We start from the raw sequence: 22,006 nt of genomic DNA, 5'->3' as shown, positions 1-22,006 counted from the left end.
AGAGGGAGGAAATAGAGAATTAGAGAGGGAGGGGGAAGAAATAGAGAATTAGAGAGGGAGAGTGAGGAAATAGAGAATTAGAGAGGGAGAGGGAGGAAATGGAGAATTAGAGAGGGAGAGGGATGAATTTGAGAATTAGAGAGGGAGAGGGAGAAAATAGAGAATTAGAGAGGGAGAGGGAGGAAATAGAGAATGAGAGAGGGAGGGGGTGAAAATAGAAAGAGAATGAGACGGAGAGGGAGAAAATAGAGAATTAGAGAGGGAGAGGGAGGAAATAGAGAATTAGAGAGGGAGAGGAGGAAATAGAGAATTAGAGAGAATGGAGAGGAGGGGTTGAAAATAGAAAGAGAATTAGAGAGGGAGAGGGAGAAAATAGAGAATTAGAGAGGGAGAGGGAGGAAATAATTAGAGAGGAGAGGGAGGAAATAGAGAATTAGAGAGGGAAGGGATGAAGAGAATTAGAGAGGGAGAGGAGAGGGAGGAAATAGAGAATTAGAGAGGGAGAGGGAAATAGAGAAATTAGAGAGGGAGAGAAATTGAGAATTAGAGAGGGAGAGGGATGAATTTGAGAATTAGAGAGGGAGAGGAGGAAATAGAGAATTAGAGAGGAGAGGAGAAATAGAGAATGAGAGAGGGAGGGGTTGAAAATAGAGAATTAGAGACGGAGAGGGAGAAAATAGAGAAGAGAATTAGAGAGGGAGAGGGAGGAAATAGAGAATTAGAGAGGGAGAGGGAGGAAATAGAGAATTAGAGAGGGAGAGGGAGGAAATAGAGAATTAGAGAGGGAGAGGGAGGAAATAGAGAATTAGAGAGGGAGAGGGAGGAAATAGAGAATGAGACAGGGAGGGGAGAAAATAGAAAGAGAATTAGAGAGGGAAAGGGAGAAAAATAGAGAGGGAGAGAAATTAGAGAATTAGAGAGGGAGAAAATAGAGAATTAGAGAGGGAGAGGGATGAATTAGAGAATTAGAGATGGAGAGGGAGGAAAAGAGAATTAGAGAGGGAGAGGGATGAATTAGAAAGGGAGAGGGAGGAAATAGAGAATTAGAGGGAGAAAGGGAGAGGGAGGAAATAGAGAATTAGAGAGGGAGAGGGATGAAATAGAGAATTAGAGAGGGAGAGGGAGGAAATAGAGAATTAGAGAGGGAGAGGAGGAAATAGAGAATTAGAGGGGAGAGGGAGGAAATAGAGAGGAGAGGGAGGAAATAGAGAATTAGAGAGGAGAGGGAGGAAATAGAGAATTAGAGAGGGAGAGGAGGAAAATAGAGAATTAGAGAGGGAGGGATGAATTGGAGGAAGATAGAGAATTAGAGAGGGAGAGGGAGGAATAGAGAATGAGAGTGGGAGGGGTTGAAAATAGAAAGAGAATTAGAGAGGAGAGGAGAAAATAGAGAATTAGAGAGGAGAGGGAGGAAATAGAGAATTAGAGGGAGGGGGAAGAAATAGAGAATTAGAGAGGGAGTGAGGAAATAGAGAATTAGAGAGGGAGAGGGAGGAAATGGAGAATTAGAGAGGAGAGGGATGAATGAGAATTAGAGAGGGAGAGGGAGAAAATAGAGAATTAGAGAGGGAGAGGGAGGAAAATAGAGAAATTAGAGAATGAGAGAGGGAGAAAATAGAGAATTAGAGAGGGAGAGGGAGGAAATAGAGAATTAGAGAGGGAGAGGGAGGAAATAGAGAATTAGAGAGGGAGAGGGAGGAAATAGAGAATGAGAGAGGAAGGGAAAATAGAAAGAGGAGAGGAAGGGAGAAAATAGAGAATTAGAGAGGAAATAGAGGAGAGGGAGGGAGGAAATAGAGAATTAGAGAGGGAGAGGGAGGAAATAGAGAATTAGAGAGGAGAGGGAGGGAATAGAGAAGGAAGGGAGGGGTTGAAAATAGAAAGAGAATTAGAGAGGAGAGGAGAGAGAATTAGAGAGGAGAGGAGGAAATAGAGAATTAGAGAGGGAGGGGAAGAAATAGAGAATTAGAGAAATGAGAAATAGAGAATTAGAGAGGGAGGAAATGGAGGGAGGAGAGGGATAGAGAATTAGAGAGGGAGAGGGAGAAAATAGAGAATTAGAGAGGGAGAGGGAGGAAATAGAGAATGAGAGAGGGAGGGGGAAATAGAGAAAGAGAATGAGATGGAGAGGGAGAAAATAGAGAATTAGAGAGGGAGAGGGAGGAAATAGAGAATTAGAGAGGGAGAGGGAGGAAATAGAGAATTAGAGAGGGAGAGGGAGGAAATAGAGAATGAGAGAGGGAGGGGTTGAAAATAGAAAGAGAATTAGAGAGGGAGAGGGAGAAAATAGAGAATTAGAGAGGGAGAGGGAGGAAATAGAGAATTAGAGAGGGAGAGGGAGGAAATAGAGAATTAGAGAGGGAGAGGGATGAATTAGAGAATTAGAGAGGGGAGAGAGGGAGGGGAAATAGAGAATGAGAGAGGGATTGAAAATAGAAAGAGAGAGACGGAGAGGGAGAAAATAGAGAATTAGAGAGGGAGAGGGAGGAAATAGAGAATTAGAGAGGGAGAGGGAGGAAATAGAGAATTAGAGAGGAGAGGAGAAATAGAGAATTAGAGAGGAGAGGGAGGAAATTGAGAATTAGAGAGGAGAGGGATTGAGAATTAGAGAGGGGGAGAGGAAATAGAGAATTAGAGAGGAGAGGGAGGAAATAGAGAATGAGAGAGGGAGGGTTGAAAATAGAAAGGAATTAGAGACGGAGAGGGAGAAAATAGAGAATTAGAGAGGGAGAGGGAGGAAATAGAGAATTAGAGAGGGAGAGGGAGGAAATAGAGAATTAGAGAGGAGAGGGAGGAAATAGAGAATTAGAGAGGGAGAGGGAGGAAATAGAGAATTAGAGAGGAGAGGGAGGAAATAGAGAATTAGAGAGGAGAGGGAGGAAATAGAGAATGAGACAGGGGAGGGGTTGAAAATAGAAAGAGAATTAGAGAGGGAAAGGGAGAAAATAGAGAATTAGAGAGGGAGAGGGAGGAAATAGAGAATTAGAGGAGAAAATAGAGAATTAGAGGGAGGGATGAATTAGAGAATTAGAGATGGAGAGGGAGGAAATAGAGAATTAGAGAGGGAGAGGGATGAATTAGAAAGGGAGAGGGAGGAAATAGAGAATTAGAGAGGGAGAGGAGGAAATAGAGAATTAGAGAGGAGGAAATAGAGAATTAGAGAGGGGAGGAGGAAATAGAGAATTAGAGATGGAGAGGGAGGAAATAGAGAATTAGAGAGGGAGAGGGAGGAAATAGAGAATTAGAGAGGGAGGAAATAGAGAATTGGAGAGGGAGGAAATAGAGAATTAGAGAGGGAGAGGGAGGAAATAGAGAATTAGAGAGGGAGAGGGAGAAAATAGAGAATTAGAGAGGGAGAGGGATGAATTGGAGAATTAGAGAGGGAGATGGAGGAAATAGAGAATTAGAGAGGGAGAGGGAGGGAATAGAGAATGAGAGTGGGAGGGTTGAAAATAGAAAGAGAATTAGAGAGGGAGAGGGGAAAATAGAGAATTAGAGAGGGAGAGGAGGAAATAGAGAATTAGAGAGGGAGGGGGAAGAAATAGAGAATTAGGAAATAGAGAATTAGAGAGGGAGAGGGAGGAAATGGAGAATTAGAGAGGAGAGGGATGAAATAGAGAATTAGAGAGGGAGAGGGAGAGAATTAGGAGGGAGAGGGAGGAAATAGAGAATGAGAGAGGGAGGGGGTGAAAATAGAAAGAGAATGAGACGGAGAGGGAGAAAATAGAGAATTAGAGAGGGAGAGGGAGGAAATAGAGAATTAGAGAGGGAGAGGGAGGAAATAGAGAATTAGAGAGGGAGAGGGAGGAAATAGAGAATGAGAGAGGAAGGGGTTGAAAATAGAAAGAGAATTAGAGAGGGAGAGGGAGAAAATAGAGAATTAGAGAGGGAGAGGGAGGAAATAGAGAATTAGAGAGGGAGAGGGAGGAAATAGAGAATTAGAGAGGGAGAGGGAGGAAATAGAGAATTAGAGAGGGAGAGGGAGGAAATAGAGAATGAGAGAGGGAGGGGTTGAAAATAGAAAGAGAATTAGAGAGGGAGAGGGAGAAAATAGAGAATTAGAGAGGGAGAGGGAGGAAATAGAGAATTAGAGAGGGAGGGAAGAAATAGAGAATTAGAGAGGGAGAGGGAGGAAATAGAGAATTAGAGAGGGAGAGGGAGGAAATAGAGAATTAGAGAGGGAGAGGGATGGAGAATTAGAGAAGAGGGAGAAAATAGAGAATTAGAGAGGGAGAGGAGAGAGGAGAGAGGGGAGGAAATAGAAAGAGAAGAGATTAGAGAGAGGGAGAGGGAGGAAATAGAGAATTAGAGAGGAGAGGGAGGAAATAGAGAATTAGAGAGGGAGAGGGAGAAATAGAGAATGAGAGAGGGAGGGAGAGAATTAGAGAGGGAGAGGGAGAAAATAGAGAATTAGAGAGGGAGAGGGAGGAAATAGAGAATTAGAGAGGGAGAGGGAGAAATAGAGAATTAGAGAGGGAGGAAATAGAGAATTAGAGAGGGAGAGGGAGGAAATAGAGAATTAGAGAGGAAGAGGGAGGAAATAGAGAATGAGAGAGGGAGGGGTTTAGAAAGAGAATTGGAGACGGAAGGGATAGAGAATTAGAGGGAGAGGGAGGAAATAGAGAATTAGAGAGGAGAGGGAGGAAATAGAGAATTAGAGAGGGAGAGGGAGGAAATAGAGAATTAGAGAGGGAGAGGGAGGAAAGAGAATAGAGAGGAGAGGGATATTTGAGAATTAGAGAGGGAGAGGGAGGAAATAGAGAATTAGAGAGGGAGAGGGAGGAAATAGAGAATAGAGAGGGATGAAAATAGAAAGAGAATGAGATGGAGGGAGAAAATAGAGAATTAGAGAGGGAGAGGGAGGAAATAGAGAATTAGAGAGGGAGGGAGGGAGAATTAGAAGGGAGAGGGAGGAAATAGAGAATGAGAGAGGATGGGTTGAAAATAGAAAGAGAATTAGAGAGGAGAGGGAGAAAATAGAGAATTAGAGGGAGAGGGAGGAAATAGAGAATTAGAGAGGGAGAGGGAGGAAATAGAGAATTAGAGAGGAGAGGATGAATTAGAGAATTAGAGAGGGAGAGGGAGGAAATAGAGAATTAGAGAGGGAGAGGGAGGAAATAGAGAATGAGAGAGGGAGGGTTGAAAATAGAAAGAGAATTGGAGGGAGAGGGAGAAAATAGAGAATTAGAGAGGGAGAGGGAGGAAATAGAGAATTAGAGAGGGAGAGGGAGGAAATAGAGAATTAGAGAGGAGAGGGAGGAAATAGAGAATTAGAGAGGGAGAGGGAGGAAATAGAGAATTAGAGAGGGAGAGGGATGAATTTGAGAATTAGAGAGGAGAGGGAGGAAATAGAGAATTAGAGAGGGAGAGGGAGGAAATAGAGAATGAGAGAGGGAGGGGTTGAAAATAGAAAGAGAATTAGAGAGGAGAGGGAGAAAATAGAGAATTAGAGAGGGAGAGGGAGAAATAGAGAATTAGAGAGGGGAGGGAGGAAATAGAGAATTAGAGAGGGAGAGGGAGGAAATAGAGAATTAGAGAGGGAGAGGGAGGAAATAGAGAATGAGAGAGGGATGGGGAAAATAGAGAATTAGAGAGGGAGAGGGAAAATAGAGAATTAGAGAGGAGAGGGAGGAAATAGAGAATTAGAGAGGGAGAGGGAGGAAATAGAGAATTAGAGAGGGAGAGGGAGGAAATAGAGAATAGAGAGAGAGGGAGGGGATGAGACAGGGAGGGGTTGAAAATAGAAAGAGAATTAGAGAGGGAAGGGAGAAAATAGAGAATTAGAGAGGGAGAGGGAGAAAATAGAGAATTAGAGAGGAGAGGGATGAATTAGAGAATTAGAGAGGGAGAGGGAGGAAATAGAGAATTAGAGAGGGAGAGGGATGAATAGAGAATTAGAGATGGAGAGGGAGGAAATAGAGAATTAGAGAGGGAGAGGGATGAATTAGAAAGGAGAGGGATGAGAATTAGAGAAAGGGAGAAATAGAGAATTAGAGAGGGAGGAAATAGAGAATTAGAGGGAGAGGGAGGAAATAGAGAATTAGAGAGGGAGAGGGATGAATTAGAGAATTAGAGAGGGAGAGGGAGGAAATAGAGAATTAGAGAGGAAAGGGAGGAAATAGAGAATTAGAGAGGGAGAGGGAGGAAATAGAAAGAGAATTAGAGAGGGAGAGGGAGGAAATAGAGAATGAGAGAGGGAATTAGAAAGAGAGGGAGAGGGAGGAAATAGAGAATTAGAGAGGGAGAGGGAGGAAATAGAGAATTAGAGGAGGGAGGAAATTAGAGAATTAGAGAGGGAGAGGAAGGAAACAGAGAATTAGAGAGGGAGAGGGAGGAAATAGAGAGAGAATTAGAGAGGGAGAGGGAGGAAATAGAGAGTGAATTAGAGAGGGTGAGGAAGGAAATAGAGAGAGAATTAGAGAGGGAGAGGGAGGAAATAGAGAGTGAATTAGAGAGGGAGAGGGAGGAAATAGAGAGAGAATTAGAGAGGGAGAGGCACATACACCCCCCCCCCACACACGGTAGGGTTTTCAACTCAGTAAATGATAGAAATCAATTGAAATTTGGTTCATAACATTCATCAAATAATAAAAAATTCACAATGCATGCCCAATTCCTTTCCCCAAGTTGACTGAGTGTAATGGCATTAGACTCACTCTGTTATATGGCTGTGTGGACTGTGGACCTAGTATTGGAGCTGCTGCCCGCACAAAACCATCACCAAGGGAGAAATACAACAGGGACCCTTCATGGCTTACGCAACTTAAGAGTCAGATCAACCCAGCCAAAACAGCACTAATGATCTAAGGGATGTGTGAGTGTGTGTGTGTGAGTGTGTGTGTGTGAGTGTGTGTGTGCGCACACAGTGCTGTAGTTATATCAAGCTAATGGCGTCTGTGTTGCAGCCTCATGACAAAAACATGAGATAAGAGAGAGAGAAAGAGAGAGAGAAGAGAGAAGAGAGAGAGAGAGACAGAGACAGAGAGAGAGAGAGAGAGAGAGAGAGAGAGAGAGAGAGAGAGAGACAGAGAGAGACAGAGAGAGAGAGAGAGAGAGAGAGAGAGAGAGAGAGAGAGAGAGAGAGAGAGAGAGAGAGAGAGAGAGAGAGAGAGAGAGAGAGAGAGAGAGAGAGAGAGAGAGACAGAGAGAGAGAGAGAGAGAGAGAGACAGAGAGAGAGAGAGAGAGAGAGAGACAGAGAGAGAGAGACAGAGAGAGAGAGAGACAGAGAGAGAGAAGAGAGAGACAGAGAGAGAGAGAGAGAGAGAGAGAGAGAGAGAGAGAGAGAGAGAGAGAGAGAGAGAGAGAGAGAGAGAGAGAGAGAGAGACAGAGAGAGACAGAGAGAGAGAGAGAGAGACAGAGAGAGAGAGAGAGAGAGAGAGAGAGAGAGAGAGAGAGAGAGAGAGAGAGAGAGAGAGAGAGAGAGAGAGAGAGAGAGAGAGAGAGAGAGAGAGAGAGAGAGAGAGAGAGAGAGAGAGAGAGAGAGAGAGACAGAGAGAGAGACAGAGAGAGAGAGAGAGAGAGAGAGAGAGAGACAGAGAGAGAGAGAGAGAGAGAGAGAGAGAGAGAGAGAGAGAGAGAGAGACAGAGAGAGAGAGAGAGAGAGAGACAGAGAGAGCGAGAGAGAGAGAGAGACAGAGAGAGAGAGAGACAGAGAGAGAGAGAGAGAGAGAGAGAGAGAGAGAGAGAGAGAGAGAGAGAGAGAGAGAGAGTGCGTGCGTGAGTGTGTGTGTGTGTGTACACCACAGACAGACAGAGCCTGCTGGAATGCCTGCCCTGGAGACATAGAAAAAGGAGGAACATGTGCTGGCACTGACAGCAAGGCAAACATTGACATGATCATTGTGACTTAACAACTAAACAAATAACTGGCTGGGGATTCAACATCAGCCAATCAACTGAGGGAACTCTGTCATATCAACATGACACTGGCTATTGACTCAATGCACTGCCTGCTGTTGTCGGCTTAGTTGGCTGTCCGTTTGGGAGAATGAATGTAGGAGAAAGATAGAAACTAACACTTTCTCTGAAACAAATGAATTGTGTACATCAAGACACTGAAACACACTGAGTGTGACATTTATGGTGGCAAAGGAGCACAGATTTGTGGGAAGGAAAGGCTCCCATAAACCTCATAACAATCAGGCAAGGTAATTACATTTGAAACTTTTCTGAAAAAACGTGTTATAAAGAGGTTAATATTTCATGTTAGTTTATTCAACTAAGTGAGGCACAGTTATCTTCTTACAACACACATCATTGGGAAGAAAAGTTTCTATTTAGGGTTCATACAGCTAAATTATAATGAGGTTTACAGTATATTTTGCACAGGTCTGTGCCCTTTCAAATCAAATTACAAATTATTTAAAGTGCATTTAGCAAAACAGCAAACCAGTAAACAGTAAAACATTATGTATTTAAGCCCCGGGGAGGTGTTGTATATGGTCAATACACCACGACTTACAAGACGCAGTGTGGAATGTCTGGATACAGCCCGTACAGCCCTTTTCAGCCCCTTTTCAGCCCCTTTTCAGCCCCTTTTCAGCCTTTTGTCTATATTTTTACTATTTTCTACATTGTAGAATAATAGTGAAGATAACAACACTATGAAATAACACATAGAATTGTGCAGTAACCCAAAAAGTGTTAAAAAAAGCAAAATACAGTATATTTAACATTCTTCAAAGTAACCACCCGTTGATTGACAGCTTTGCACACTCTTGGCATTCTCTCAACCAGCTTCATGAGGTTCTCACCTGGGATGCATTTCAATTAACAGGTGTGTCTTGTTAAAAGTTCATTTGTAGAATTTCTTCCTTCTTAATGCATTTGGGCCAATCAGTTGTGTTGTGACAAGGTAGGGGTGGTATACAGAAGATAGCCCTATTTGGTAAAAGACCAAGTCCATATTATGGCAAGAACAGCTGAAATAAGCAAAGAGAAATGACAGCCATCATTACTTTAAGACATGAAGGTCAGTCAATCCGGAACATTTGCGACTGCACTTGAAGAAACTTTCATCAAGCGCTATGATGAAACTGGCTCTCATGAGGACAGGCATAGCAAAGGAAGACCCAGGGTTACCTCTGCTGCAGAGAATAAGTTCATTACAGTTACCAGCCTCAGAAATTGCAGCCCAAATAAATGCTTTACAGAGTTCAAGTAATAGACACATCTCAACATCAACTGTTCAGAGGAGACTGCGTGAATCAGGCCTCCATGGTCGAATTGCTGCAAAGAAACCACTACTGAAGGACACCAATAAGAAGAAGAGACTTGCTTGGAACAAGAAACATGGACATTAGAAAGGTGAAAATCTGTCCTTTGGTCTGATGAGTCCAATTTTTTAGTTCCAATCTTTGTGAGACGCAGAGTAGGATGAATGGTTCAACTCCGCATGTGTGATTGCCACCGTGAAGCATGGAGGAGGAGGTGTGATGGCGTGGGGGTGCGTTGCTGGTGACACAGTCAGGACTTAGAATTCAAGGAACACTTAACCAGCATGGCTACCACAGCATTCTGCAGCGATATGCCATCCAATCTGGTTTGGGCTTAGTGGGACTATCGTTTTTTTTTCAACAGGACAGTGACCAAAAGCACATCTCCAGGTTGTGTAAAGGCCTCCAATCACCTGACCTCAACCGAATTGCGATGGTTTGGGATGAGTTGGACCGCAGAGTGAAGGAAAAGCAGCCAACAAGTGCTCAGCATCTGTGGGAACTCTTCAAGACAGTTGGAAAAGCATTCCTCATGAAGCTGGTTGAGAGAATGCCAAGAGTGTGTAAAACTGTCAACAAAGCAAAGGGTGGCTACTTTGAAGAATTGTAAATATAAAAAATATTTTGATTTGTTTTAAGGTGTGTCTAAACTTTTGATTGGTACTGTATATATAATAATTACATTTTGCTTCTGCAAATACAGTGGCTTATAAGCCCATGTGGCACACACGTCCTGAAGATGCAAGACTTAAACACTAACAAGATCATAATAAATTAATTAAAAATCAAATCATGTCGCCCAGGAACACTGAGTCAATACTAACAGAAACAAAGCTAAGAGAGCAGAGGGATAGAGAGACAGATCTTCCATAATTACAGTGAAGTAACAGCCATCTAGCCAGCAGAGTGGAGGAGCCTCTTCACAGCTAACAGATTAGCGAGCGTAGCTAGAGGGAATCTTCTAGACAGTTTTCTTATCAATATCTTCACAGCATTGTCTCCATATCTCAGCAATAAAGATGGATCTATTCATGTTTCAGGCACTATTTAATCTGTGTCGAATCCACAGGTATGTTATATTTCAAATCACTTTGATTTGAGATCTGATATCTGCAGATTCTGTCTGGCCCTGGTGGTGAGGAGCACAGTACACACACACACACACACACACTCACACACACGCACACGCACACCCAAACGCACACGCACAAACCCAGCTTTTTGATTTGAAGCAGACAGCTTGCTTAATATTTGAGACGCACACATACATGCTTACCTTGGTGGCATCGATGTGGTCCTGCAGTGAGTCGATGAAGAGGTCCCCTACAGGCTCCCATGCATCCCGGACCCCCTCAGCCTGTTCTAGGGCCACCGCCAGCTCCTCCATGGCTGCCTGGGTCTGCAGCAGGCGCTCCAGGGTCCGCTCCATGTGCCTTGGACACAGACAGAATACTTGAACTTCTACAGTTGTTTTATACATTGTCATATGCAGTTTGACCACTAATGCAAGACATCACCCTAATACCTGAGCAACACACCAACCCTAACCTTATTTCGGCCATAGTATTTTCCTTGATGCTGTCAAAATAAAGACCCAATGATATTTGAGTACAGGCACGGTAAAAACATCTCTAGCCAATCGAAAACCCAGAATCATGGGTGTATTGTAGCCCAGTGGAGTGGCGTGTGCCGCATATCTGACCTGTGTCGGTCCACGCAGCGGGCAGTCAGCTTCTCCCACAGGTCACTGGCCACGTTGGCCTGCTTCCACACTGAACGACTCACGTTCAGGATCCGCTTCCTCGGAGACACTTCTGGAGGAGGAGGAGGAGGAGGGGATGAAGAGGGGGGAGTAGGAGAGCAGGGTGAGGGATTGGGTAGGCAGGCAAAGAGAGTTTAAGCCCCAATTGGTGCAAACATCAGTAGAAAGAAACAGTTGGATAGGAGAAACTGTGGGAAATATCTTGTTGGGGGCAGAGAAACAGGGAGAGTTCGCCCCCATCTTTTCCCCAATGCGTGCCACCAGTGGTGGAGAGCAAAGAGGATGTTGGTTGGGGGAGGGCGAGGAAGGGAAGGAAGGAGAGGGGGGGCAGAAACAGCCTAGCATGCTGCATTATTGATTTGACCAGATGGTGTGAACTGGGCTAATTGGTCCCGACCCAACTGCTCTCCCCAAACATACATTCTCTGATCCACTCTGATACAGCAGGACAGGTAGCTGCTAATCAGACCTAATGGTAGATGCACAACTGCTGGAGATCAACTTACTGAACTCCCTATCTCTCTCTGTTCTCACTGCTCAGGTCTGGTTTTGGTGTGTGTGGCAGGGTGGGGTGGTATGGGGAGGATTGGCACCTACAGATGTAGGATCTTAATTTGATCACTCTTTTGTTGGTGACTCTTTTGTTGCAAACTTAGAGTGTATTCAGGTTTAAAATGGCTTCTAAAGTTTGTACTTTCCACTTTAAAATGTCCAACTTGATTTACCCTAACAAAAAATGCATCAACCGCTACAAAACATTTCTATTAATTATAATCCACATAATAATTAACATTTCCTGTTGCTGCAGGATTATTTTCCTCCTGTAGCAAACTAGCTCAAATTAAGATCCTGCATATGTAGGTTGTCATTTGACACAGTTTTGGAGTGGGTGGGCAGACCTTTTCCGTCGGGCAGCGTCTCCTCGGGCTCCTGGAAGGGGTGCTGTGCCAAGAAGGCCTGAGCAGACTCCAGCACAGAGTAGATGAACGGCCCCCGAGACTTGACATCCTCCATGAATACCTGGAGACAGACAGGACAGGAGCCCACAGAGAGATGAAGGCATGGTTCGATCACATACAAACAACATGCATAGGCTCATTATAACACATACTGTACAATATATACACACTGTGTAGCTCAGTTGGTAGAGCATGGCGCTTGTAACGCCAGGGTAGTGGGTTCGATCCCCGGGACCACCCATACGTAGAATGTATGCACGCATGACTGTAAGTCGCTTTGGATAAAAGCGTCTGCTAAATGGCATATATTATTATTATTATATTATTATTACACAGACATCAATTTGTATACATGAACACACACAGTGAGGAGCAACTTGCAGAGGGCCACATAGGACTGACTAGCTGTCAGTCTGTACTATATCGTCTCTGTGCTGAACTGCCTGAGTACATGCACATTATTCAGCTGCAGACCCAGATGCCAACCCAGCTGCCAAGTGGAATTAATGACTCATAGGCTGTCCCATAGGGCTCTGGTCAACAGTAATACACTCTATAGGGAATAGGGTGCCATTTAGGACGTAATCACAGAGAATCCCGTGGGCCTATGGACAGGCAGTGTCAACCAGACTCTCTTGTCCTCAACAGCTAATCTCCATTCACCACTCAAATTATGCTAGGTAAAAAACTTTAGCCTATATATTAGTACGTTATTAAACTAAAGTGAAATCGCTCGCTTTCTCCTTTTGGTTTTGTTTGGGTACCTTGGCAAAGTCAATTCTTGATATCCATCGTAGCAGTGGCAGATTAGCTGGTTCGAGCTAGTTAAATAGACTAAGGCTAATAACACTAACCATTTTTATAGCTAGCTAAGAAGATAACTCAACTCTGTAGTTGTGGGGCGTGTGGAAAGCAAAGCAGCGTCAACTGTAAACTTGACTCCACCATTATAAATCAAAATAGAATATTACAGATGGAGGCATATCACGTTATTCACTTAGCCTACCACCGGAGTCATATCTAGGGATATGGCGGTCATTACATTTTGTCAGCTGGTGATTGTCAAGCAAATAACTGCGTTCTCACGGTAATTGACCGTTAATTAGCATAAACACATTTAGCATCTCCTGGCTTCCAAGCATAGCCTACAAGCTACTGGTGTAGAACTTTGGAACATCTACATTTTAAAAAGTCTAATAAATCCATGTAATATAGCCAGTGGTGGAAAAAGTACCCAACTGTCATACTTGAGTAAAAGTAAAGATACCTCGAAGAAAAATTGCTCAGGTAAAAGTGAAAGTCACCCAGTAAAATATTACTTGAGTAAAAGTTTTAAAGTATTTGGTTTTAAATATACTTATGTATAAAAAGAAAATATAATTGCAAAAAATATATTTAAGTATCAAAAGTAAAAGTATAAATGATTTCAAATTGCTTATATTAAGCAAACCCGACGGCACAATTATTATTATTTGTTTTATGTAAGGATAGCCAGGGGCAAACATAATTTACAAATGAAGCATTTGTGTTTAGTGAGTCCGCCAGATCAGAGGCAGTAGCAATAATCATGTTGTCTCGACAAGTGTGTGAATTGGACCATTTTCCTTATGTGCTAAGCATTCGAAATGTAACGAATACATTTGGGTGTTAGGGAAAGTGTATGGAGTGATACATGATGCTGCCAACCCCGTGCTTCATGGTTGGGATGGTGTTCTTCGGCTTGAAAGCCTCCCCTTTTTTCCTCCGAATATAACAATGGACATTATGGCTAAACAGTTCTATTTTTGTTTCACCAGACCAGAGGACATTTCTCCAAAAAGTACGATCTTTGTCCCCATATGCAGTTGCAAACCATAGTCTGGCTTGTTTATGTTGGTTTTGGAGCCGTGGCTTCTTCCTTGCTGAGCGGCCTTTCAGGTTATGTCGATACAGGACTCGTCGATACAGGATATAAATCATTTTGTACCTGTTCCTCCAGCATCTTCACAAGATCCTTTGCTGTTGTTCTGGGATTGATTTGCACTTTTTGCACCAAAGTACGTTCACTAGGAGACAGAACGTGTCTCCTTCCTGAGCGGTATGACGGCTGTGTGGTTCCATGGTGTTTGGTAAGACAAGAGGCAGCAGACTATGTATTTTTGTAAATAACAGCTGGTGCACAATATCTAAGGAAGTCTTGATTTATTGCTCTCCTGAGGTAGAATATATCATGATAAGCTGTATACCACACTATCTACCTAGAGAGTTTTCATCTGTATTTTTCGCAGCATTGAACGAGCTGTATTCCGCCATAAGCAAACAAGAACATGCTCACCCAGAGGCGGCACTCCTAGTAGCCGGGGAATTTAATGCAGGGAAACTTAAATCCGGTTGACCAAAAATCAGCATATTAAACGTGCAACCAGAGGGGAAAAAACCCTGGACACTTTTTTGGTTACTACATGACTCCATATGTGTTATTTGATAGTTTTGATGTCTTCACTATTATTCTACAATGTCTAAAAAAAAATAAAAAAAATAAACAAAAACCCTGGATTGAGTAGGTGTGTCCAAACTTTTGACTGGTACTGTATGTCTAGATGTTTAATTCCTTCTAAGACTGCGTGTCATGTTTGTCATTTATTGTCATGTCTTGTCCCTGTGCTCCCCATGCTATTCGTTTCCCTCTGCTGGTCTTGTTTGGTTCTATCCCTCTCTCTCCCCCTCCCCCTTTCACTCTCTCGCTCTCTCTTCTCTCTGTCGTTCCGTTCCTGCTCCCAGCTGTTCCTATTCCCCTAATCATCATTTAGTCTTCCCACACCTGTTCCCGATCCTTTCCCCTGATTAGACTCCCTATTTATTCCTTTGTAATCCGTTCCTGTTCCGTCGGTTCCTTGTTTTGTATTCCATGCTGTAATTGCGTTTCGCCCTGTCCTGTCGTGTTTTTGCCGTGATTGTGTATCACCCTGTCCTGTCGTGTTTTGTGCCTTCTTCAGACGCTGCGTGTGAGCAGGTGTCTCAGTTGACTACGGCCTGCGCCTACCCGAAGCGACCTGCAGTCTGTGGCCGCTTCTCCAGTTGTTTTCCCTCTACTATCTAGAGGATTTCAGTTATTCGGTTTTGAGCATTAATAAACTCTGTTTCTGTTAAGTCGCGTTTGGGTCCTCCTTCACCTGCATAACAGAAGGAACCGATCAAAGAATGGACCCAGCGACTTCTGACGCTCGTTACACTGCCGTCGAGATCCAAGGAGCCATGCTCGGCAGACACGAGCAGGAATTGTCCGCTGCTCGCCAGGCCGTGGAAAACCTGGCTGCTCAGGTTTCCGACCTCTCTGGACAGTTCCAGAGTCTACGTCTCGTGCCACCTGTTACTTCCTGGCCTGCCGAGCCTCCAGAACCTAGGGTTAATAACCCACCTTGCTACTCCGGGCAGCCCACTGAGTGCCGCTCCTTTCTCACGCAGTGTGAGATTGTGTTCTCTCTCCAACCCAACACATACGCTAGAGAGAGCTCGGGTTGCTTACGTCATCTCACTCCTCACTGGCCGGGCTCGAGAATGGGGCACAGCTATCTGGGAGGCAAGGGCTGTTTGCTCTAACGATTTCCAGAACTTTAAAGAGGAGATGATTCGGGTTTTTGACCGTTCAGTTTTTGGTGGGGAGGCTTCTAGGGCCCTGGCTTCCTTATGCCAAGGTGAACGGTCCATAACGGATTATTCCATTGAGTTTCGCACTCTTGCTGCCTCTAGTGAGTGGAACGAGCCGGCGCTGCTCGCTCGTTTTCTGGAGGGACTCCACGCTGTGGTTAAGGATGAGATTCTCTCCCGGGAGGTTCCTTCAGATGTGGACTCTTTGATTGCTCTCGCCATCCGCATAGAACGACGGGTAGATCTTCGTCACCGGGCTCGTGGAAGAGAGCTCGCATCAACGGTGTTTCCCTGCTCCGCATCGCAGCCATCTCCCCCCTCTGGCTTTGAGACTGAGCCCATGCAGCTGGGAGGGATTCGCATCTCGAATAAGGAGAGGGAACGGAGGATCACCAACCGCCTGTGCCTCTATTGTGGAGTTGCTGGACATTTCGTTAATTCATGTCCAGTAAAAGCCAGAGCTCATCTGTAAGCGGAGGGCTACAGGTGAGCGCAACTACTCAAGTCTCTCCATCAAAGTCCTGTACTACTTTGTCGGTCCACCTACGCTGGACCGGTTCGGGCGCTACATGTAGTGCCTTGATAGACTCTGGGGCTGAGGGTTGTTTCATGGACGAAGCATGGGTTCGGAAACATGACATTCCTTTCAGAGAGTTAGATAAGCCTACGCCCATGTTCGCCTTAGATGGTAGTCATCTTCCCAGTATCAGATTTGAGACACTACCTTTAACCCTCACAGTATCTGGTAACCACAGTGAGACTATTTCTTTTTTGATTTTCCGTTCACCGTTTACACCTGTTGTTTTGGGTCATCCCTGGCTAGTATGTCATAATCCTTCTATTAATTGGTCTAGTAATTCTATCCTATCCTGGAACGTTTCTTGTCATGTGAAATGTTTAATGTCTGCCATCCCTCCCGTTTCTTCTGTCCCTACTTCTCAGGAGGAACCTGGCGATTTGACAGGAGTGCCGGAGGAATATCATGATCTGCGCACGGTCTTCAGTCGGTCCCGAGCCAACTCCCTTCCTCCTCACCGGTCGTATGATTGTAGTATTGATCTCCTTCCGGGGACCACTCCTCCTCGAGGTAGACTATACTCTCTGTCGGCTCCCGAACGTAAGGCTCTCGAGGATTATTTGTCTGTGTCTCTTGACGCCGGTACCATAGTGCCTTCTTCCTCTCCGGCCGGGGCGGGGTTCTTTTTGTTAAGAAGAAGGACGGTACTCTGCGCCCTGCGTGGATTATCGAGGGCTGAATGACATAACGGTTAAGAATCGTTATCCGCTTCCCCTTATGTCATCAGCCTTCGAGATTCTGCAGGGAGCCAGGTGCTTTACTAAGTTGGACCTTCGTAACGCTTACCATCTCGTGCGCATCAGAGAGGGGGACGAGTGGAAAACGGCGTTTAATACTCCGTTAGGGCATTTTGAGTACCGGGTTCTGCCGTTCGGTCTCGCCAATGCGCCAGCTGTTTTTCAGGCATTAGTTAATGATGTTCTGAGAGACATGCTGAACATTTTCGTTTTTGTCTATCTTGACGATATCCTGATTTTTTTCTCCGTCACTCGAGATTCATGTTCAGCACGTTCGACGTGTTCTACAGCGCCTTTTAGAGAATTGTCTCTATGTAAAGGCTGAGAAGTGCTCTTTTCATGTCTCCTCCGTTACTTTTCTCGGTTCCGTTATTTCCGCTGAAGGCATTCAGATGGATTCCGCTAAGGTCCAAGCTGTCAGTGATTGGCCCGTTCCAAGGTCACGTGTCGAGTTGCAGCGCTTTTTAGGTTTCGCTAATTTCTATCGGCGTTTCATTCGTAATTTCGGTCAAGTTGCTGCCCCTCTCACAGCTCTTACTTCTGTCAAGACGTGTTTTAAGTGGTCCGGTTCCGCCCAGGGAGCTTTTGATCTTCTAAAAGAACGTTTTACGTCCGCTCCTATCCTCGTTACTCCTGACGTCACTAGACAATTCATTGTCGAGGTTGACGCTTCAGAGGTAGGCGTGGGAGCCATTCTATCCCAGCGCTTCCAGTCTGACGATAAGGTTCATCCTTGCGCTTATTTTTCTCATCGCCTGTCGCCATCTGAGCGCAACTATGATGTGGGTAACCGTGAACTGCTCGCCATCCGCTTAGCCCTAGGCGAATGGCGACAGTGGTTGGAGGGGGCGACCGTTCCTTTTGTCGTTTGGACAGACCATAAGAACCTTGAGTACATCCGTTCTGCCAAACGACTTAATGCCCGTCAAGCTCGTTGGGCGTTGTTTTTCGCTCGTTTCGAGTTTGTGATTTCTTACCGTCCGGGTAGCAAGAACACCAAGCCTGATGCCTTATCCCGTCTGTTTAGTTCTTCTGTGACTTCTACTGATCCCGAGGGGATTCTTCCTTATGGGCGTGTTGTCGGGTTAACAGTCTGGGGAATTGAAAGACAGGTTAAGCAAGCACTCACGCACACTGCGTCGCCGCGCGCTTGTCCTAGTAACCTCCTTTTCGTTCCTGTTTCCACTCGTCTGGCTGTTCTTCAGTGGGCTCACTCTGCCAAGTTAGCGGGTCATCCCGGTGTTCGAGGCACTCTTGCGTCTATTCGCCAGCGCTTTTGGTGGCCGACTCAGGAGCGTGACACGCGCCGTTTCGTGGCTGCCTGTTCGGACTGCGCGCAGACTAAGTCGGGTAACTCTCCTCCTGCCGGTCGTCTCAGACCGCTCCCCATTCCTTCTCGACCATGGTCTCACATTGCCTTAGACTTCATTACCGGTCTGCCTTTGTCTGCGGGGAAGACTGTGATTCTGACGGTTGTCGATAGGTTCTCTAAGGCGGCACATTTCATTCCCCTCGCTAAACTTCCTTCCGCTAAGGAGACGGCACAAATCATTATTGAGAATGTATTCAGAATTCATGGCCTCCCGTTAGACGCCGTTTCAGACAGAGGTCCGCAATTCACGTCACAGTTTTGGAGGGAGTTCTGTCGTTTGATTGGTGCGTCCGTCAGTCTCTCTTCCGGGTTTCATCCCCAGTCTAACGGTCAAGCAGAGAGGGCCAATCAGACGATTGGTCGCATACTACGCAGCCTTTCTTTCAGGAACCCTGCGTCTTGGGCAGAACAGCTCCCCTGGGCAGAATACGCTCACAATTCGCTTCCTTCGTCTGCTACCGGGTTATCTCCGTTTCAGAGTAGTCTGGGTTACCAGCCTCCTCTGTTCTCATCCCAGCTTGCCGAGTCCAGCGTTCCCTCCGCTCAAGCGTTTGTCCAACGTTGTGAGCGCACCTGGAGGAGGGTGAGGTCTGCACTTTGCCGTTACAGGGCACAGACGGTGAGAGCCGCCAATAAACGCAGGATTAAGAGTCCAAGGTATTGTTGCGGCCAGAGAGTGTGGCTTTCCACTCGCAACCTTCCTCTTACGACAGCTTCTCGTAAGTTGACTCCGCGGTTCATTGGTCCGTTCCGTGTCTCCCAGGTCGTCAATCCAGTCGCTGTGCGACTGCTTCTTCCGCGACATCTTCGTCGCGTCCATCCTGTCTTCCATGTCTCCTGTGTTAAGCCCTTTCTTCGCACCCCCGTTCGTCTTCCCTCCCCCTCCCGTCCTTGTCGAGAGCGCACCTATTTACAAGGTACATAAAATTATGGACATGCGTTCTCGGGGACGGGGTCACCAATACCTAGTGGATTGGGAGGGTTACGGTCCTGAGGAGAGGAGTTGGGTTCCGTCTCGGGACGTGCTGGACCGTTCGCTCATCGATGATTTCCTCCGTTGCCGCCAGGATTCCTCCTCGAGTGCGCCAGGAGGCGCTCGGTGAGTGGGGGGTACTGTCATGTTTGTCATTTATTGTCATGTCTTGTCCCTGTGCTCCCCATGCTATTCGTTTCCCTCTGCTGGTCTTGTTTGGTTCTATCCCTCTCTCTCCCCCTCCCCTTTCACTCTCTCGCTCTCTCTTCTCTCTGTCGTTCCGTTCCTGCTCCCAGCTGTTCCTATTCCCCTAATCATCATTTAGTCTTCCCACACCTGTTCCCGATCCTTTCCCTGATTAGACTCCCTATTTATTCCTTTGTAATCCGTTCCTGTTCCGTCGGTTCCTTGTTTTGTATTCCATGCTGTAATTGCGTTTCGCCCTGTCCTGTCGTGTTTTTTGCCGTGATTGTGTATCACCCTGTCCTGTCGTGTTTTGTGCCTTCTTCAGACGCTGCGTGTGAGCAGGTGTCTCAGTTGACTACGGCCTGCGCCTACCCGAAGCGACCTGCAGTCTGTGGCCGCTTCTCCAGTTGTTTTCCCCTCTACTATCTAGAGGATTTCAGTTATTCGGTTTTGAGCATTAATAAACTCTGTTTCTGTTAAGTCGCGTTTGGGTCCTCCTTCACCTGCATAACACTGCGCGATGCAACTCTAATGATGATTTGAAAACAGTTGAATGAAAGGCTTGAGCTTTGAGAAAATGGCGCCGGAGGAGATGGCCGCTGTTTTACGGTCTCCTAACCAATTGTGCTATTATGTGGGGGGTTTTACGCGATGTTTGTCAATTATTTTGTACATAATGTTTCTACAACCGTATCTTACGGCAGAAAAGAGATTCTAGATATCAGGACAGCGATCACTCACCTCGGATTAGACAAAGATTTTTTTCAACAACAAAAACAACAACAACAACAACAGCAGCAGCAGCAAGCAGGACTCACACGATATTCTCCAAACACCCCACAGGGCAGACATCCCAATTATTCGCAAAAGGATGCGACTCAGAGGAAGAAGAGCCGGATGCCTCGTCCGGACCCGCAGAAGGCAACTAGGAAATCTTCCGTTACCATAAATATTACTCGCCAACATGCAATCATTGGACAATAAACTAGACGAGGATATAAACTACGATCGCGAATATCCTACCAACGGGACATAAAAAACTGTAATATCCTATGTTTCACGGAATCGTGGCTGAATGGCGACATGGATATTCATCTAGCGGGATACACACTGCATCGGCAGGATAGAACAGCACGCTCCGGTAAGACCAGGGGGGGCGCTCTGTGTATATTTGTAAACAACAGCTGGTCACGAAATCTAAGGAAGTCTCTGGATTTTGCTCGCCTGAAGTAGAGTATATTATGATAAATTGCAGGCCACACTACTTGCCTAGAGAGTTCTCAGCTATACTTTTCGTGGCTGTTTATTTACCACCACATACAGATGCCGGCACTAAGACCGCACTCAGCCAGCTGTATAAGGAAATAAGAAAACGGGAAACCACTCACCCAGAGGCGGCGATCCTAGTGGCCGGAGACTTTAATGCAGGGAAACCTAAATCAGTTCTACCAAATCTCTATCAACATGTTAAATGTGCAACCAGAGGAAAAACCATTCTAGATCACCTATACTTCACACACAGAGATGCGTACAGAGTTCTCCCTCACCCTCCATTTGGTAAATCCGACCACAACTCTATCCTCCTGATTCCTGCGTACAAGCAAAAATTAAAGCAGGAAGCACCAGTGACTCGGTCTATAAAAAAATGGTCAGATGAAGCAGATGCTAAACGACAGGACTGTTTTGCTATCACAGACTGGAACATGTTCCGGGATTCTTCCGATGACATTTAGGAATGCACCACCATCAGTCACTGGCTTTATCAATAAGTTCATTGAGGACGTCGTCCCCACAGTGACTGTACGTACATACCCCAACCAGAAGCCATGGATTACAGGCAACATTCGCACTGAGCTAAAGGGTAGCGCTGCTGCTTTCAAGGTGCTGGACTCTAACCCGGAAGCTTACAAGAAATCCCACTATGCCCTGCGACAAACCATCAAACAGGCAAAGCGTCAATACAAGGCTAAGATTGATTCATTCTACACCGGCTCCGACGCTCGTCGGATGTGGCAGGGCTTGCAAACTATTACAGACTACAGAGAGAAGCACAGCCGCGAGATGCCCAGTGACACAAGCCTACCAGATGAGTTAAATCACTTCTATGTTCGCTTCGAGGCAAGCAACACTGAGACAAGCATGAGAGCATCAGCTGTTCAGGACGACTGTGTGATCAAGCTCTCCGTAGCCGACGTGAGTAATACCTTTAAACAGGTCAACATTCACAAGGCTGTGGGGCCAGATGGATTACCAGGACGTGTGCTCCGGGCATGCGCTGACCAACTGGCAGGTGTCTTCACTGACATTTTCAACATGTCCCTGATTGAGTCTGTAATACCAACATGCTTCAAGCAGACCACCATAGTCCCTGTGCCCAAGAACACTAAGGCAACCTGACTAAATGACTATAGACCCATGGCCCTCACGTCCATAGCCATGAAGTGCTTTGAAAGGTTGGTGATGGCTCACATCAACATCATTATCCCAGGAACCCTAGACCCACTCCAATTTGCATACCGCCCAAAAGATCGACAGATGATGCAATCTCTATAGCACTCCACACTGCCCTTTCCCAACTGGACAAAAGGAACACATA

General features: G+C 45.6%; 1 protein-coding gene across 1 annotated transcript in view; it reads right to left on the bottom strand.

Moving 5' to 3' along the window:
* drp2 (dystrophin related protein 2) overlaps positions 1–22,006 on the bottom strand; it is a 270,718-nt gene that overhangs the window by 88,907 nt on the left and 159,805 nt on the right. The window contains exons 5-7 of the mRNA XM_046296549.1: positions 11,879–11,999; positions 10,920–11,031; positions 10,494–10,650 (exon numbers count right to left, since the gene is read on the bottom strand). Of these exons, the coding sequence (XP_046152505.1) occupies positions 10,494–10,650; positions 10,920–11,031; positions 11,879–11,999 (390 nt within the window). The remainder of the gene's footprint in view (positions 1–10,493; positions 10,651–10,919; positions 11,032–11,878; positions 12,000–22,006) is intronic.

The sequence above is a fragment of the Oncorhynchus gorbuscha genome, linkage group LG13 (assembly GCF_021184085.1).
Source record: "Oncorhynchus gorbuscha isolate QuinsamMale2020 ecotype Even-year linkage group LG13, OgorEven_v1.0, whole genome shotgun sequence".
Classification (NCBI taxonomy): Eukaryota; Metazoa; Chordata; class Actinopteri; order Salmoniformes; family Salmonidae; genus Oncorhynchus; species Oncorhynchus gorbuscha.
Note: the sequence above shows the minus strand (reverse complement) of the source record. Positions and strands in the feature narration are given on the sequence as shown.